Source organism: Planococcus citri, chromosome 2 (assembly GCF_950023065.1).
Source record: "Planococcus citri chromosome 2, ihPlaCitr1.1, whole genome shotgun sequence".
In the NCBI taxonomy this organism is placed as follows: domain Eukaryota; kingdom Metazoa; phylum Arthropoda; class Insecta; order Hemiptera; family Pseudococcidae; genus Planococcus; species Planococcus citri.
The window spans coordinates 18,845,177-18,864,752 of record NC_088678.1 but is presented as its reverse complement, the minus strand read 5'-3'; the positions used below and the strand labels follow the sequence as shown (position 1 = coordinate 18,864,752).

General features: G+C 33.7%; 1 protein-coding gene across 1 annotated transcript in view; it reads left to right on the top strand.

The window, feature by feature from the left end:
* The first annotated feature begins 513 nt into the window (after window positions 1-513).
* LOC135834884 (proclotting enzyme-like) overlaps window positions 514-19,576 on the top strand; it is a 43,064-nt gene continuing 24,001 nt past the window's right edge. Inside the window, exon 1 of the mRNA XM_065348862.1 lies at window positions 514-1,026. Within this exon, the coding sequence (XP_065204934.1) occupies window positions 906-1,026 (121 nt within the window). The 5' untranslated portion in view covers window positions 514-905. The remainder of the gene's footprint in view (window positions 1,027-19,576) is intronic.

Below are 19,576 nucleotides of genomic sequence, written 5' to 3'. Positions count from 1 at the left end.
AAAATGACGCATCATCGAGACTATCCTTAGTCATTCACACCCTTCCTTCCCTTCCATCCTTCATCGTCAACCTCTCATTAAACAAAAATCCACTCCACAATCTTCCTCATACGCAACAAAAAACATCTGCACTACATCGACACGATTTTCCATATACTTCTTCAATCGTCGCTCTTCATCCCCCTCATCGAACCAAAACAATAATAAAATAAACCGTTTGTATTGAAAAAATTCCAAGAAACGGCGCAGCGGCCACTACAGTTTGAAAAAAATTGTATCGCATTAAGCAACAAAGCACGTGCCGCATATTTTCAATTATTTAACGACGTGTATCGAACGTGCAATCGAAATAAGCGACATTTTTCGTGTATGATTGAGTTTTGTGTTTTCTTATTATTTATTCGTTTCAATTAAAAATTCCTCTCGAGTATTAAACGCGTTCCACCACTTACCTCCTACCCTTCGTCTCGCAGGGATTCTCCATCGGGAACTAATGAACCTGCTGCACTGTGTTGAAAAGTCTACGGCAGACTTCGCGAACAAACCAGTTACATTATGTACCTCAACGCTAAGGCCAACAACTTCGACTGAAGTTCTCGTGCATACAGCACGTGATTTATTTTGTTTTACTTTTCATTTTTCGACGTTTTGTTTTTTCAAAAACAATCATGTATTGAGTTGGGTAAATTTGAGAAAAAATTTATACCAAACATTGCGAGTATTTCAAAACGCGAATGAGATGAATTTTTCGAGCATTTATTATGTTTTAGTTTATTTTTCGTAGGGTTTAAATTTTTTTTAGTAGTTGTTAAGTTTTTTATTTTTTTGTTTTTTGTTTGTTTTCTCGTTAATTTATTTCATTTTTTTTTTTATTATTCGAATGTGTGTAACGTAAAAATCAAAATATGTTTAAATCTTTTTTCGTCTATTTTTGTGTTTGTTTTATCATTAATACGCTTGCCATTAGTGAGGAATCGAGTGTTGAGAAGAAATCCATCGATGATGCTGAATCGATTATTGTGACAGGTAATATTTTTGAAAATTTTTGTTTTAAATCCGCGTCACCGTTATTTATTTACATTGTCTTAAGTGTTCCTAGACCTTTTTTTTTCGAGCTCCCATTGTTCGCCAGAACATCTGGTCTCTGCAAATGACTTTTTGTCTAATTTCTAGGATTTCTTAATTGCCATGTTTAAACGATCGATAACACTTTAGTCTATATTTAAAGATGAAGAAGGCTGTGTAAACAAAGAAATGAAAAATCACTACTTTGGTGTAAATAACTCGACTACCTATGACTATATCGATGCCTGTAGTTATTTTTTCGGTCTTTTAAGAGTGACTGGTAGTTTTGTATAGAATGTCAGACTTTTAGTTTCACATTATTAGAGGTCTCGGCTACATGAACATACATAAATGACAATACCTTATATACCTAGCTATAAACAACTTAGTAAATCGATGGGCAATCGTTTGTAATATTTACTTTTGGTACGTTGCAAGTGACCAGTCGCTATATAATGGCCCATTAGATACAGTAGCGTTTATCTCTTGACAAACCCAATAATGCGAGTAAAATACCTCTTTGCCGGATACCTACCTAACCGATGAGGGAATATTATGTTATAAAGAAAGAATGAATGAACGAATGAATGAAATTAATATCGAATTCAGGGGTATATAAAATAGCTACATGTAATGTGTTCTTTGACATATAAGTACCTCGTGATTGTGTAAAGATGTAGTGTAATAGAAGCCAAAGTAATTGATTTTCAGGTTTGTTGAATTGAGTGCTGAGGTGTTGCATCGTGTAATTTATTTCGATCGATTTGGCTGGATTTCGTGAATTGAAAAAAAATGCAATTCTCTTCACGTTTCTGTTATATCAATGTGTTGTACCTATTTTGAAAGGCTTAGAGAAACACATTTCTCTAAGTATGGGTCGATAAAATCAGGCACAATGCAAAAAAATGTTTTTAAAAATTTATTGAACTGACTGTAGGGAAATTCAGAACCATATTTTGAGTTTTATTTTTATTTTTGAAAAATTTTAGGCTGTGAAGAGGAAGAGAAAAGACGTTGAGTAATTTTTCACTGGATCTATCAACCTGAAGGAGCAACAGAATCAAGGCATTAGAAGATAAAAAAGCTTTCATGACATCGCTGATTGCAAGATAGTTTTTGCATTTGCTTTCATCACATTATTTAATGGTTCTGAAATTTTGTTAAAAAATTATCAATTTGAAAAAACACACAATTTAAACTATTTTTTACCTTATTTATTTATTAATAAAAAGTCTCGTTCATTTTTCCGGTTTTCATCTAGGTATTCTTTTTACAATATCAGTTACCAAAACTTTATCTAACATTTGGTTAGTCTTTAGACGAAAAATCTGGCTTGATTTTTGCAGCAATGAGTAGGTAAAATACATTCAGTTGACACGAATAGTTTTGCTGTCATAATTACATTAAATTTGAATAAAAAATTCAACAATTCTCGTTTAAAAACTTCATTCATAGCAATCAATTTACATAAAATTAGCACCCACTGTTTTCCATATTTTTCATAAATTTTGTTTTTTGGAAAATTGACCTACTGTCTGATAAATTTGAGTCGTGGTATGCTGCGTGTAAATACCCATAGAACCCCTTCTCTCTCATTCTTATATGGTTTATTTCCCCCAACGTGAGGAACTGGAGAGAAAAATAAGGAATAAAATCCAATAATTAAATAGAATCATTTTAATAATTTTTACATCTTTTCCTTTTCAAAATTGAGAGCTGAAAGCACTGAAAAAAAAATCGGTGGATTTCGACCAAATTCAGCAGAGACCTTCATTTTGAGTTGGAAATTACCCAGAAAAAGTTTAAACTCTGTAGATGCCGTTGGAGAGCAGATGTAGAGTCTCAAAGAGGAGAATTTTTGAAAAAATTATGGTTTTTTCGCTTCAACTTCTACCCAACCTGGTTTGGAAAAAAAGGCTCAATTCATTTTGAGTTGGAAATTACCCAGAAAAAATGTTAACTCTGGAGATGCCATTGGAGAGAATATTTGGGGCCTCAAAGAGGAGAATTTTCGAAAAAATCGTGGTTTTTTCGCTTCAACTTCTACCCAACCTGGTTCGGAAAAAATGGCTCTAGGTCGAATATGTACATATTGAGATTCTGCGTCGATCTATGCTATTGCAATCAAAATCCAAGACCACTTTGAGGGTTCTAGTAAGTGGATGAAAATTTCTGCAAACGGTAAACTGGTATTTTGAATTTTTTTTCTTCTCAAATTTTTCACATTAATGGAGCCAAAAAATCGAAAAATGTCATTTCTGAAATTGGGGAAATACATATTTCGGAACGCAATGGTGCCAATTTTTTTAGTCATTATTGCTACCAAATTTCGAAATTTTGAGGAAATCTAACCAAAACATTATCTATTAATTTTTTCGGTTTTTTGAAATTGGCAATACTGACCAAAAAAATTGGCACCACTGCGTTTCAAAATATTTTTCCAGTTTCAGAAATTATATATATACCTTTTTTTTTTGGATTGATTAATGCCGAATATTTGAGCAAAACTCAAATTTACCCGAAAATAAACGATTTTAAAATTTTCAACTGCTCAGTAGAACCCTAAAACTAAAAGTGATCTTGGATTTTTATGGCGATGACCAAAGGACTGGGTCATTTTTTCCAAAAAAAAAAGGTTCGGTGGGAGCTGAAGCTAGAAAACGACGATTTTTTTCAAAAATGCTCTCTTTTTGGAGATCCAAATGCCCCCTCAAGGATCACCTCCAGGGCTAAAATTTTTCTGAGTGTCATTCAACTCAAAATTAAGGTCTATCCACTGATTTTGGTCAAAATCCCACCACAACTTTTTTCGCGATGTAAGCATGTTCTCATTTGTCTGGACTTTGTTTTTCGAAATTGGGAATTGTAGGTGACTGAGGGATCACATTCAAAAAATGAATCGTTCAAGCATTCATTTTTTTAAAACTCATAAAAATGTCACCTCATGTGACCCATTTTTGAGAAACACTAAAGAGTTGCATTTAAGAAATCAATGTCTGCGGTCTATCTTTGTTTAAAAATTGAAGACTGGAGGGATTCTGGAAAATTTATAACATCAATTGTCCACTGGAAAACCGAACCTGGTATTTCGAAATTCGAAGGTAGATTTGGTGGGAGGATTAGAGGAGTAAGATCGAAAATGTTTTGAAATTTTGATCAAAATAGGAGGTCCTTACACCCATGAGGCTTCAAGATAATCATATTGCAAATTTTTTTTTTAGAAGAAATTGTGTTAGAGAAAATGATTTAAAGAAAAAGACGTTAGAAAATTCATCATTATAGTGAATTCAGTTTTTGAAAAAATGACATTAGAAAATTTTTTTATTAAAGAAAATGCATTATAGAAAACTCATCGAAATGCATCCACAACAGTAAAAATAGAGTTGTAAAGTTGTTTACTGTAAGTAATTTTTTTGATTTTTAAACCAAACGTTCTACTTTATTGTACCGATATATTTTTGTATTACGGATTTGATGTAAGATTTAACCAGGTTTGTAACATAAGTATTCAAAATTTGGCTCAAAAAAGACTCAAAATCGTCAAATTCTCAATATTTCAAAGTGTTTGAATAAATCATGTTCTAAAAATTCAAAAATATTTTTGAAGGAATCGAAATATGCAAAAATATACCCTATTCTCAAATTTGAATAAAAATTCTCAAAATACACAACATGGAAATTTCAAAACACTCAAAATTCTGAAAAATGTTTGAATCGTATTTCAAAAAAATCCTTTCTCATTACTCCACCTAGTTTAATTTTTCAAAACATAGTACAGTGCTTTTAAAACCAAAATAATATTGTGTTGTAAGCACTTTCAAAATAAATGTCTATGTCTATGTCCCATTCATAATTCAAAAATACCTTTTTCGTTGTCAAACCCAAAATTTTTTTCAATTTGAGAATTTCTTCAAAACGTAGGTAGGTAAGTATAATTTGCTCAGTTCTCATAAAATATTTCTAGATTTTTTTTACATCGAAAAAAAACTTCATTCAAGTACATAGGATAGGTATAGGTATAAGAAACATTTAAGATTTTCTAGGAATAATGTTTTCTATATTTGTCAACTCAACGCTCTGAATTTTGTATCCCCATTTCCTGAGTTATAACTCTCTTAAATTTGAGTTATCTTTGAGCTATTTGAAAATAATCAGCACTTTTTTCGCAAACATTTCCATGAAATTTTCCCTCCCTAATCTCAAGTGTAGGTAGCCAATCCATCAGTGTTTGGATAAAGCTGAAAAATTCTTCGTCTACGTTAATGTTTCGAGTACAATGACTTATACCTACCATGCCAGTATCAGCACAAGCACTCCTCTTTACGATACGCGATACATTTTAATATAGCAAACAAATGCGTAATAAGATACTACGGATCGCATAAGACAACGTATAATAACTTCTAAAAGCTCCGTAACAATTTTCCGAATGACTTGGAAGCACACGTGTTGACCAACAACGAATGCAATTCAACATTGCATACACAATATCTATTATCCACGTATTTACTTACAAGTTGATATGAAATTTATTAACATAATAAAACAAGGTCAACACCGCAGGATGTAACAATTCGAGCATTTCACGCTGATCTGATTTTCAATGCAGTAAAATTATCATTCGAATTTTTAGATCACTTCACGATGAAATTTACCAACCACCGTAAAAAAAATAGTGTCAATTTGAACACTGAAACACTTAGATACTTAAACCTATTCATAAATTGCGGTCTGCAAGTACGTATTTCATGCTGTAAAAAGGTTCACGGTTGATATGAGATAGTTTACGATCTATGCAGACAAACTATCCCCTATTGATTCTGATATCGTATATTTTACGGTGTGATATGTTAATGACAGTGATGGTCACTCGATCGTCTTTATAGTACTCGTAAAAGTCGTATATAGGTATACTTACCAGTTCCAGTCAATTACGTGAAATTAAGTTGTTAAGATAATTGTACTTTGTGATATAGGCTGTATTAAAAGTTCATTATAACAAGATCGAACTATCTGGCTGCTGTTGGGCGAAACATCGCATACGAGTAGGTATACCGTACAGAGAATCTCGAGGTAAAATAAGATATTCATAAAGACTGGCCAGTTGCCTTGCTACCTCTATCGCAGTATGTCTTAATTGGCCATTGCCAATCATTGCCTTTTGTTTACGATGGTCGATGTGTGTAATTATACCTATATTATAGCGTTAGGCTAATGAAGTTTATGCCAACGATAAGAAGACAATGATGAATAGGTAGTTGTGACTTAGGTAGATATCGTATGTTGCAAATCACGTGATATTCGGGAATTTTTCTTCGCATATTTCTGGATCTTGAGGTATTCGTAATAATTATAAGTTCCTGCCGGAAACTAATGAAAGTAACTGTGAACTGTGAAGTGGTAATGGTCGACCCAGATTGGTAGTTTATGCTATAATCATTATTGAGATACCTATTTCTTGTCCAGAGAACATGAATTCGAAATAAAATGTCGCTATAGAAAAAAGGGTACCTATACCTACAATCGTTGTGAGAATTTTTTAGTGTGTTTTTGTGTGATTTTTAATTTAATTTTACATTATTTTTTAAAAACTTTAAATTTGCAAAAATAGTTACCTACCTCAAGTATTATTGTCTAATCAGATCAGGAAAATGATCACATCTGAGAAGATCTTATTGGATATGATTTTTAATCAAACCTGAGTGATCAGATCAATAAGCTGAGTGATTAAAGAAGCTCTCAGAAAAACTTTCATAAAAAAATATTACATATTGAACTAAAAGACAATACGTAGTATCAATATCAGTAAACCTTTTTTGAATGGAAGAAAATGCTTTAAAATTTTCAGCTCAAAGCAATCTTTGAATAGATTACATCCCACAGAAAAGATATTTGATCTGATCAGGGGAAAGTAATCAAATCTGCTTTGACTTATTTGAACTCACTTGATTAGATCAGATCGAGTTTCTGGAAAATGATCTGATGTGGTCAGATCCAATTAGGCCTGTCATATTAAATCTGATCAGGCCCTGGGCAGATGGCAGATCTAATTGGATCAAGATAATGTCCAGATCTGATCACGCCAGATCTAATCAGATCTCCTTTATTGCATCATAATCAGGTCTGAACGATAGCTCTAATTCAATAAAAACTTTGATCTGACCAGATCTGATAAGCTGATCAGATCCAGTCATTTTTCCTGGGCTTCTTTGATCAGATCTATCCACTGAAATAAGGTCAGATCAGATCAGTGTTCGAAAGGGAAAAATATGTAAACCAAACTTCATCTGAAGTAACTAAAGCAGTAATGAGGGAACCGTAAGTATGTTCCACTCGAACCAAAATTTAGTAAGCAACTTTTTTGTAATTTTTGATAATTCTTATAATTATAAATTTTCTTATGGAAGTATTACTTAGTAGGATCAATGTAATGATAATTATTTCCATAGATTTTGCAATTAGGTACTCGAAATTTTATGTACACAGCATTTTTGTAATTTTTGATAATTTTTCATTATGGTGCAGTATAACGCAGCTGAACTTTGAGCTTTTTAAAATTTCTTACTACAGGTACCTCACTCACTTTGAAGGACTCTTAAGAAAGTAAATTTACATACAGTGAACCAATTTCGATCTACTTCTTGCAAAATTTTTACCTAGAGTAAAAAAAAAACGATCAATTTCCATTGAAAAACTCCTAAATTTCCTTTTTCATTCAAAATATTGGGTAAGGGATCACTCTCATTCCAATTCTGAGGAAATTTTACATCGATTAAAAAAAAAACAAGAAAAAAAAAATAATCAGATGACCCTAAAGTCCTTTTTACCAGACGCCGTCACGTATACGCATCGATCCGATTAGATATACTTGGACCTGATTATACTGAATTGGGTCCAGAAAATATCAGGATTTAATCTGATCTGATAAGATTTCATCAAAAAAAATGTCTTGACAGCGTTAAAACAGCCCCTTGGAGAATGATTGTGTCTGATCAGATCCGGACGTTTAATGGATCCAATTTTATCTACTTAATGAGATACAGTACCTGACGAATCTACTTGATAGAATTTTTCTGAACTTTATTCAAATTTTCAAAAAATTTTCAAATCTTCGGTAAAAATTTCTGAAATTTTCTTCGAACTCACAACAGTTTTATTTTGCTAAAATTTATTGAAACTTATTGCTTCAAATGTTTAAAAATCATTAAATTTTAGATTAACCAGTGAGAAAATGAGTCCAATTCAACTTTAGACTTTTTCGATCCGAATAAATCTGATCTGGACATTATCCGGATTCGATTAGATCTGTTTATCAGACGTCATCCGATCCTATCATTTTCCCCTGATGAGGTTCTGATCATATCTCATCAAACATACCTATCTAAACCGATCTGAGTGGATCTCATGAGATCTAATCACTTTGAAAGTCGCACAAAAAAATAGTAAAATAGTTGTAAAGTCTCTTTCTCGAAGGAAAATTTCGAATCATGGATACCTACTTACCTATGTTTCTTGCTCAAAAAGATTTTTTTTGAAAATTTGAAAGGTACAATTTTGGCAATTCCTTTCCCCCCAAATCTTTCATATTGTCAAAAAATCTACACGGTTTCTTTTTTTTTCAAAATTTTTAATTGTCTCGACATAGGTAATGTCAGAAAGTCACGTGAATTTTTTCTACAAGTTTTCAGGGAAATATTTTGGAACGCAGTGGTACCAATTTTTCGTCATTACCGTCAATTTCAAAAAAAAAATTGTAAGTTTTTGGCAATTTTTCTCGATGTTTTGAAATAGGCATTATCTAATGACCAAAAAATTGGAACCCTTGCATTCCAAATAAGATCACCAATATCAGGAATATTTTAAAGACACGATTTCATTCAAAAATAAACGATCTGCCAATTTTCAACCACTCAGTAGAACCCTAAAAGAGGTCTTGAATTTTGCCGGCAACAGCATAGATCGACGCAGAATTCCGAATAAGTAGTTTCATTTGAGAATAGGTTATTTTTCCCAATCTAGGTTGGACAATGGACATCGACATGGCAAAAAAACCACGATTTTTAGAAAATGTCTCCTCTTTGAGCGCCCATATTTCCTCTCCAATGGCACCTTCTGAGCTATAATTTTCTATGAGAAACTTCCAACTCAAAATGAAGGTTTCTGCTGAAATTGGTAAAATCCGTCTGCTTTTTTTGAGCGATCCACCCTATTAAACAAATGGGCTCATGTGATCTAGGATGGTCCTTAACGATTTATACTGCTCCAAGCCCACAAAGAGGTGACCTCTGGTAAGAAAATAAATCCTTAATTTTCCATTTTTCCATTTTTGATAAAACTTGGACTGTGATGGGCTTCTCAATTTTCAAAAATTTGAAAAAATCCAACTTCAGAGCAAAATTTTAAAAAATCAAAAATTTCAAGTTGTAACACTTTTAAAAAGTCTCTATTGAGTAAAATGAACTCTCGCGCTGATGTCAACCCCATCCCCAGAAAACCAAGTCGGTCCCCTAGAATAGCTGAAATTCGTATTTCACATTAAATTTCAGCTATTTTAGGGGATCAGCTTGATTTTCAATGGAGAGGGCTAAAATCGTCATGAGAGTTTATTTTACTGAAAAAAAAACTTTAAAGATAACAGAACTTGCAATTTTAAAATTTTAAAATTTTAAAACTTTACAGTGAAATTTTTATTTTATAAAATTTTTAAAAATTGAGGGTTCCACCACAGCCCAAGTTTTTTTTTGAAAATGGAATAAATAAAAAATAGGGAATTATTTTCTCACCAGAGGTCGCCACTTCGGAGGTTGGGAGGGAGAAAAATCCCAACTTCGAAAATAAGGACCATCTCAATGTGATCTGATGAAATATAAAACCATATCACCCCAGGGGCAAGTGATTGGATCTGATAAAACATGATCAGATCTATTCGATTAGATATGGTTAGATCAATATCAGATCTGGATATTTCCTGGATTTAATTTGATCCGAAGTTTTAATCGAATCAAGAAGGTATCGAGTCGAAATTCAACCCCCCTTGGCCCTTCCCCTCAACAGCTCTCCGTTCAGGTGGACCTATTGGCGACTGTGTACTCTATTATGAACAATTAATCACCATCACGATCAAAATTTGAGTCCATTCTCAAATTCACGACCAGGTTCAAACGTGATCCCCTCAGTTTTTTAAAAATTTTTTCAATGATTTTCATTATTTTTAACAGATCTTTCAACCAAATAGCACTTATCAAAAAAAATTCTATTAAAGAATAGATAGGACTTCTATCAAAAAGGTTCCATTTTGACTCATAACAAACTCACTACAATCGCGACAAATCCATGATTGGAACTTTCATAAGATTATATTAAAAATTATTATCTCTAATCAAATCGTCTCTTCGAGGAAGAAGTTCCCCACACAATGGAAAATTCCCAAGATGAGTGCTAAGAGATCAGATTCCTTCAACAGATTAATTATTTTATTATGACTGACGATTGACCTTGAAGATTTTGATCGAATTACCAAACCGACAGATCACCATAACACAATACTTAATCCCGAACATAGAAAATGATCTGCGAGCCGCCAACTTGCCCGCAGGCAATGAAGCATGCGAATTTATGCAAATTGGATAGGTACATTTCGCAGATTCTACGAGTATTCTGCCAATCCCAATCCCCTTCTACCAGTACGTATACTTCTGGGTTCAACAATAAGTCATCTGAACTTCGAAGTGAGAAAGATGATGAGGCCAAACCCACACCTTCGAAGATGAAATTACTATCGCAAAAAAAAAATAGTGTCATTTGGAATCCCACACATTCGAGTACCACTCGTTGGCACGACACTGCATAAAATGAGAATCACTGCCCGTTTTGTCGCCAACATAATATCACAGCAGCGGTATTCTTATAAACATTCGATTAAGTATACTCATTTCATCGGTATTGTACACGTTCGAAATAATTCCTTCGACGATTTTTTTTTTTCATTTCACTCCGAAATAGAGTAATTGTCCTCCAATAATGAGGTATTTTCATTTTATGTAATCGATTGTTGGATTGTTGTGTCGATGTGGAGAGACGAAGACAACGGCGAAACGTGTAAACGGGTACGAATGGCAGAAGAGCTCTAGTATAGGTACCTTATCATTCGATTTGAGCAAATTTTACGCGAGCCAACACACGTGGTGATGTAATGCACCACACGCCATGTCTCGTACAGGCACAAGCAAAGAGTTGGACACCCCACCGGGTTAAGTACGAGCATATATAAGGTGCCTGAAGTATTGTAGATCAAGTATTCCAGATTGAGATAAACGTATTGGACGATATGTTTGTTTCTTTTACACCGAACGAGCGAGAGGCAGCGATCGTCGTAAATCAATGGTAACGATTTATTTAAACAGCTAATTGAAAAATGATGTATTAGCGAACGTTCGAGTGATATTTCCGACCAAAGAACTAGGAGGTGGAGGGATGGGAGGGGGGGTCTTCTGCGGTGTAAATATGGAAAATTCTCGTAGTGTGAAAATACATTCGAATAAAAATTGACTAAAGAAATACTCGTACTTCCAAGTAGGTAGTTATGAGTTTCCACGTACCAAGGGGGGGGGGGGAGATGAAGATGAGGTCAAGCACTTCGCGAATTCCAACCTCTTTTTAAAATGACTTGGGCGTGCCACTTCGGTGATTATATTTCGCCACAACGAATACCCAAGCCAGGCCATTTACAATACGAGTACCTACCACCAGATTACCATAAGATGCGTTTTCGGTTTCAATTCATACCTCTCCACCTCCTCCAGCCCAGCTGCAGACACCTTAGGCAAAACTCTAGTGTGCGCCAGGCCACTTGTAGAGGTAAATACGGTAGCAGCGGCGTAAACAAGATAAATATCAACGCTCGTCGCTCTGTCAGTCACGCCGATGATACATGACTCATGGATGCACGCGCCGATATTTTAATATTATAAATTTTTCAAACGATGTCCGCAGTCCTTGTCTTCGGCGCTCCAGCGATGGCCAAAGCCGGCTTCAAAATTTCTTCGTCTTGTCATATCTTAATTGCACCCAACACCATGCCTCGCAGCCAGAGATCAGATTCGTTGCCAAAGCTAACGTTAGCTGAATGTTAATTGAATGAAGATTAGTTAGCGTGTAATTACTATAGTACAACGTACACTGTACAGCTCGATCGAGGATTGTTTATAGGTACACATCTATCTACGAGATGAGATTATAATTCGAAGCACATTTCGACGATCGCGACTGGCGATATGTGGATTGTGGACTTGGGTTGCAGAGAGAGATTGAGTATTTGATGTTGATGCGAAGAATGGCGCGAACGTTTGTTTGATTTTGGAAAGGTGACCTTGTGTAGGTACTTGTGGATAGATTTGCGAAGTTCATCGTAGTTGCGATATTTCCTATGCTGTTTCAAAGGTTCTTGACCATGACCAGTCATCAGTGGATGGATTTTAGGAAGCATATGGTTTCTGGAATATGGATTAAAATAGGATGCTTGGGAAATTCTCAAAAAAAAGTTTAAATTTCAGTACTAAAATTTTTCAAAAATGAAAACCTTTTTTTGAATTTTTTTCAAAAGGGACTTGATTCTAGGCTTACCCATGACCCCTAAAATGATTTCAGACCCAAGTCATCTTCAATAGGGGCGGGGGTAGGGGCTTCAAAAAATTGGTGTCACATGTTGAAAAAAAAGACTGTCCACTACTTTTGGGTAGGTATAGGTATAGCTGGAGCAGTTATTAGTAGCTTTAGCTCACAAGAAGGTCATCAAGTAGGTACCAGCTACATTTTAATGGGAGTCTTCAAACATGATAAGGTAGGTATTTTCCTTCGTCGTGGACAAAAAATCACGATAGCCACGACGAAATACCAAACTGTACTATCCACGACGTAAGAAAAAAAGAACTAAAATTGGTTTTACTGGTAATAGAATCCATAATTTTTCAATTTTCAAAGTTGTGTTCATCAAATACTTACCATTTGAATATTTACTTTTTTTCAAGAAAAAAAAAGTCTCTTTTAAACGTGAGAATGATAAGCCACGGCGATGGATCTGAAAAATGGTAATCTGTACAATTTTCACAGATTACCATTCGGAGAATGGGTGACTGCATTTCCTTGATGGTTGTAAAATGGGCACTGCACTGCTATCACTGAAACAATACAGTGTAGCCATTTCACCGCAAAAAAAGTCGAATAGGACAGCCAGGAAAAAATAAACAAAAATTGGCCACGGCGATGGAGCAAAAACTGGTTACATCTTTTTATGGCCTTGGTTTCAGGGTATAAGTGTGATTCTGAAAATTTGTATTGGTTCTATCATTTACTCTGGATATCACACAATGATATGTATCCTTTTTTTTTTCAGAAAAAGTGAAAGTGTAATTAATTTTTGAAGATGAAGTTGAAAAATTGAAAGTGGTTACAAGCCACGACAATGGAATTTTCGGGGTTTGGGAGGACTTGACTCATAGTGGAGGGGGGTTGGGGGACGTGAAACTATACGCACGTGATGTCCGAGTTGGTATCTACACAATGCCACCGAAAAAATTTCAATTGTAAATAGTATTCAAGTAAACCACCTGTTACATGGTTTTTAAATTTTTTTTGAGAATTACTCGCTTACGAGTAATTTTATTCGTTAAAATCTGCTCATAAGTCCGGAAATTTTGAAAGCAATTAAACACTTGACTGATCAGGAAACACAATTAAATAGAGAGATGTACTTTCTCTTGATCATACCTACGTACCTATATGATCATATGGGAAGACATTTTTATAACGTGAACGTGTACGTATTAGTATGACCATTTGAGATCACTGATTATGCCAAAACGTTTTCCCCAGCACAACTTACCTATATTTTTACCTAGATAATATTAAATACGAGTAGAAAAAACTTCCTTCCGTTTAATTACCTAATAATGATTTTACCTCGCTGACTTCAATTTCATCAAACAAATGTAGACAAAAATTTAATTTTTTTCAACTTTTAATATGCATACTTAATACTGATGTCGCGACAAACTCTTGAAGTAGGGCAAAAACGGTCATTTTGCAGATTTGACCATCTCTCCTGACCATAAAAACAACTCAAATTGAAAAACCTCACCCTGTTTTTTATTTTAGGGTCTAAAGTATCGATTAGGCCCATTTTCAACCCGAACACTAATTTGCCATTGCCTGCGTTGCTTGGTGTTTTAACCCACTGCAAAAAGCTAGGGCAGTAGCCGGGTGAGCCTCCATGCATAATGGCCTAATTGACTACTTCGTAATAATAATGAGCTCCTTTTAATGTTAGAATGTTTTTTATTTTTTCATCTGTTACTGAAAAAGAGCACTATATCAAGATTCAAGAATGACTCGTGTACTTAAAAAAAAAGGATCGAACATTTTCAAAAACTTGTGCGTGTTTAAAAACGTATTAAAATGATGTAAAAACGGTAAAGAAAAAAACAGCATTCAAAAAGCTGAGAATTACCAAAAAAATGATATTTTAGTATTTACCTAAACAGCGTGCAAAAAGGTCGAAAACCTTCCGATGTTTCGATTCGCGGTGAAAATACCAGAAATAAAAAAAAAGCCATCAGCTATTCGCTGATTGCAAGATAGTTTTTGCATTTACTTTCACCATACTGGTTGATGGTTGCACTCTCGTCAAGTTCGCTTTTTCAAAATGCACGAAAAAGTGTTGAAAATGCGCCGAAATGAAGAAAAAAAAACAAACGATAACGTTAAAACCACTGCAAGTTGAAACTTCAATAAGTATGGCAATTTAAAGTTTTGAAAGGGACGTCAGAATGGTGTAAGAATATTCAAAAAACGCATTAAAATGACTGAAAATTCCTAAAAAGTTATGAAATATTGCTTCATGTTAGAACAATCTGTTTGAAGTCAGAATCATCAAAACGGCTGGTTTTTTCACTTTCTTTCAGGTCAAAATACATGCGTACCAGGAAGGCTTGCTTTTTTGTCACGAAGAAATTGGGTTTCTCTTCGTCACAAATCAAAATTGCAAAAAAAATTCTGTTTTATATCAGAACTATCAAAATATATTGTACTTTTTTTTTTACGAAAGTTGTAAGAAAACGTACTTTTCTGCAAAACAAAAAACAGATTTTTTTGTCAAAAATGCGAAGATAAAGCTTGTTTATTTTCTTTAAATTGCCAAAAACAAAACAAGTTTTGATGAAAATTTCCAGAAATTCTCGCTTTTTTATGACCAAAAATTTGCTTCTGGTCAAAATTGCAAAGTTCGTGTTTCATCAAAATTACTAAAAAAATTGCAAAAAAGGCTGTTCCATCAATTTTTTCAGAATTTTTTTTTTTTTGCAAAATTACAGAAAAACATTTTTAGTCAAATTTTCCTGGCAGCGTTGCTTTTTTGCAATTTTTTCTAAAAACTTAAAACTTAAATCTTTTTGGTAATTTTGATGAAACTATATATTTTTTTGGAATTGACTCAAAGCAAATTTTTGGCCACAAAAATGAAATTTTGACCAAAAATAATTTTTTTCTGCAATTCTAAGAAAATGAACAGACTTCATCTTCGCAATATTTACTAGTTTTTTCAGTCCAATTTGGGAAAAACCCCTGTCTATTTTTTTGTACTTAAACAGAGTAAAAAGGATCCATTTTTTGGTCGAAATTGTCTGAAAACATGTTTTTTTTCTGAATCAAAAATTGTTAGAGAGTTGTGTTTTTTTCAACATTACGAAAATCCCTTTGCAGTGAAAATTTTTTCAGAAAAACTTATACGTATTTCTGTCGTAAAAAATCAGTTTTCAAAATTGCATACGAGTACAAAGTCAGATTTTTATCAAAACTGCTAAACAAAATGCAACTTTTTACTAAAATTTCCACAAAATTTTTTTTAAAAATAAGTTTATGTTTTTTTGTTTTTGTCAAATGTGTTTTAATAAAATTTGCTATACAAAATGTCTAGTTTTTTTGTTTTGTTTTTTTTGTTATACATACCTATGTATTAGGTATGTAATTTGACCAACAATCTATTTTTTGTGTTCCAAAATTCAGAGGAAAAGAAAAATTTCTTCGTCAAAATTAAAGGAACACTCGTTTTGATGTCAGAACTGCCTAAAAGTTTTGTTTTGTTACGAAAATTGCTAGAGAATTTTACCCTGGACACTTCGATTTTAGGGGAAATTTTTGAGATAAAATTTTTAAGGGGTTATTTTTTAGTCGATATGAGTCAAATTTAGCTAATTTACGAGCGATTAAATTCCGAAACTTTCTTATGTTACCATCAAACCTATACCAATCGAAAATCGATCCACATGATCGATAATTTTCGAAATGAAAATTCTAATTTTAGCTTCCAAAAATAGATTTGCTGATTAAAAACTGATCATGATCGAAGATTTATTAATCGAATCTTGAAAATGGATTCATTTTCGATTTTTGTTCCCAATGATATGATCGTTTATGTTCGAAATGAAAAATTAATTTTAGCCTCAAAAATAGACTTCGCCATTGAAAAATCTATCGGTATCGGAATTCCGCTAATCGAACCTCGAAAATCGATTATTTGCGATTTTCGATCCATTTGATCGATCACAAAATAAAATGTAATGTAGCTCTAGGCTCGAACTAAACCTCCTGATCAAAAATCGGTTAATCGTCATTAATTGAACTTCAAGAATTGATTACGTAATTTACAATTCATGTGATAGTGGAATACGAATACTACCTACTTACGGTTAATTAAATTTTGTTTCTGTTCTCAGAGAGTAAGTAATCTTTTGAAAAATTGATTTTTCAATTTCTGGCCAGGATCATAAGGAATGATCGATCTTTTCAAACATGATCAAGAGGGGAAGTTACCATCGCTTTCACACGCCTCCTCCCCTTCTAAAACATTAAGTATGTTATTAGGTACTTCTAGGTCGAATAAATTTAAAATAGATTCAGTCATGTTCCATTTGTTGTCAAATTTTTTGGAATTTTCAACATATCAAACAGAAAGAAAAGAGGAAGTCAAATGATTTTGTTCGAGAAAAATTGCATCAATGCACTCACATAAAAAAAAACTAGACAGCATCATCCTTCATCCTCATCCTATGGATGTACAAAATATAACAGGTCAAGTAATAAATCTTCGAGCAAAATGTACTCTAATTTACGACAATAGAATGTGCAAAGAAATGAATACAAATGATGGAAATGAAATGATGCTGAGTATCGCAGACGTCATTAAACATTTGCTCATCTATCTACTGGCATCAATCCGTAATACGACGATTGTATCTTGAAAATGAAATCAGATCACATTTGATCAACTAATCAAATACAAAACCGCACAATTTAGCATGACGATGCTAATTAAAACCAATGGTAGCTAAAAGTATACGTACCTACATAATACGTTATGAATGAGACATTAAACAATACATCGTCGTCGTAACACTGTTATTTCTCGTACAACGTAGTTAGAAAGTGGAGGAGGACAACCGGTTGTGTTGTGTGAATAAGGATCACACGAGTATACAAGGTCAGGGTAATGGGTAATCGATGCAACATCTGCAGGCAGGTACTCTAGATCATATTATTATTTATGCATTGCGATGCGACGATCAAAGGCATCTAGAGTAGGTAAACCACAATTACGAGTACATTCGAGCCCTTTATAAATCTGTAAAGTAGCAGAGAACTGGCCACCTTATAATCCATTGTTTGCGAAGATGACACGTTATATCAATACATTGATAGCTAAAGAGATGACAAATGCGAATCGTCGATAGCAACACAGCTCTATTGTCATTGTCCGAGTGATATATTCAAAACACAAGGACAAGTAGACGACCTCTGTATAGAGATTCAGATGGTGAGATGGACAATGATCATCTAGTTTTTATTAATGAACAAGAATAAATGTGGTATGGCAGCCCGAAGGCGTACTACGCGAAAAAACCAACCGGGTCATTTGCTCCTTTATATGCAGTCAACTGTCAACATCTTCGTTTGCAGGTGATCGATGATGTTGCTCTTTTTTTTTAATACGTCGGAGCTGCTGCGAGATGTATAAATGCAGCATGTGTTTGTAATCAAACTGCTGGATATTTTTTCGCGAATCTACATAGTATTGGTATTTATGTGAGCGAGGATCGAGGCTCGAGGCGGTTTTGAACTATAAATAGTACTGTAGGTATATCTACTGGCTGGGATATGGATTACTTTGTTTCTTATATTGCTTTTAACGATGCATAACGATCAATTAAGTATAATATAAGATGGACATAATTGACCGCATATGAGCGAAAAATAAACTATCAAGTTTTCTCATTTTCTAGTTGTTTGTCAAGATGTAATGACCTTTCAAATCGCTTTAACGTACTGTGAAACGATTTCCTGATGGATATCACTGTTTCACTCGCCTCACGTGGTATCATTATCAGTTATCGCGCTGTGCTCTGTGTTGGTTCGTGGGTAATTCGTATTAAACGAGCACTTATTGCTATAGATTAGATAAATACGTACTTATTCGCGACGTAAATCAAAAAAGTAAAAAAACGATGGAATTATTATTGATATCGCAGATCGATATCTTTACCACGTACCAATAATACCTCTGGCTAATGCTCATGGGTGAATGGCTTCCTTTGTAGAACTTAGAAGTCTTTGTGTTGAAGTATCGATTCAACTGGAAATCTCTGAGATCAAGTTCGAGGTAGGCATGCAATAAAATGACAGCGTCTTCTGCAACTCAACTTACGGTGACATGAAAGAATGGATGCATTAGATCGAACTATCAAGTATCAAACTCCCATAAAAGATAATAAAAAATCAGTAAGTAATTCTAAATGAAGGCCTCGCAAGAAGGGTTAAGCAAAATTTCAATAATTTATTGCCTCCGGCTACTCTGAATTCAGGCGTGGATAATTTCATTAAAAACAACATTTCTTGCTGATCTCAAAAAGTAACACACTTGAATTCGTTTGCAAGGTCCACAAATTTCAACTTTCAAAAAGACTTCAGCAGTTTGGAAAAATTGGATTAGTTTTAGTTACCTTATTTTCGAAAATTCAATTGCTACGACTCCTTCAATTTTTAAAGATGTGTCATTTCATAAAAATACCTTTTTAAAATTAATCTCAACAACAAATCATTAAGAAAAATTTTACACGCTGATTTGATTCTCGTTTCCAAACAAATTTTTAGAAATTCAAACGATGGCCATTTTTTAAGCTAAAATTCGGAACATTACACATTTTTGACTTCTCAAATCAATGAGTGATGGTTTCGATTCATCATTCTGGAGCCTCCAGTGAATTTTTAAATTATCGTGGTTTAAAAATATTCTGATTAAAAAAAAAACAAATATTCGTTGAAAAAAAGCACAAGTGCTTGGAAACGTTCGACCAAAAAAAAGTTTTTCTGCCATTCTGAAAAAAAAACAAAACTTGCTGGAATATTGATGAACAAATAGACATTTTCCGGAATTTTTGCAAAAAAAGTAACATTTTTCAGCAAT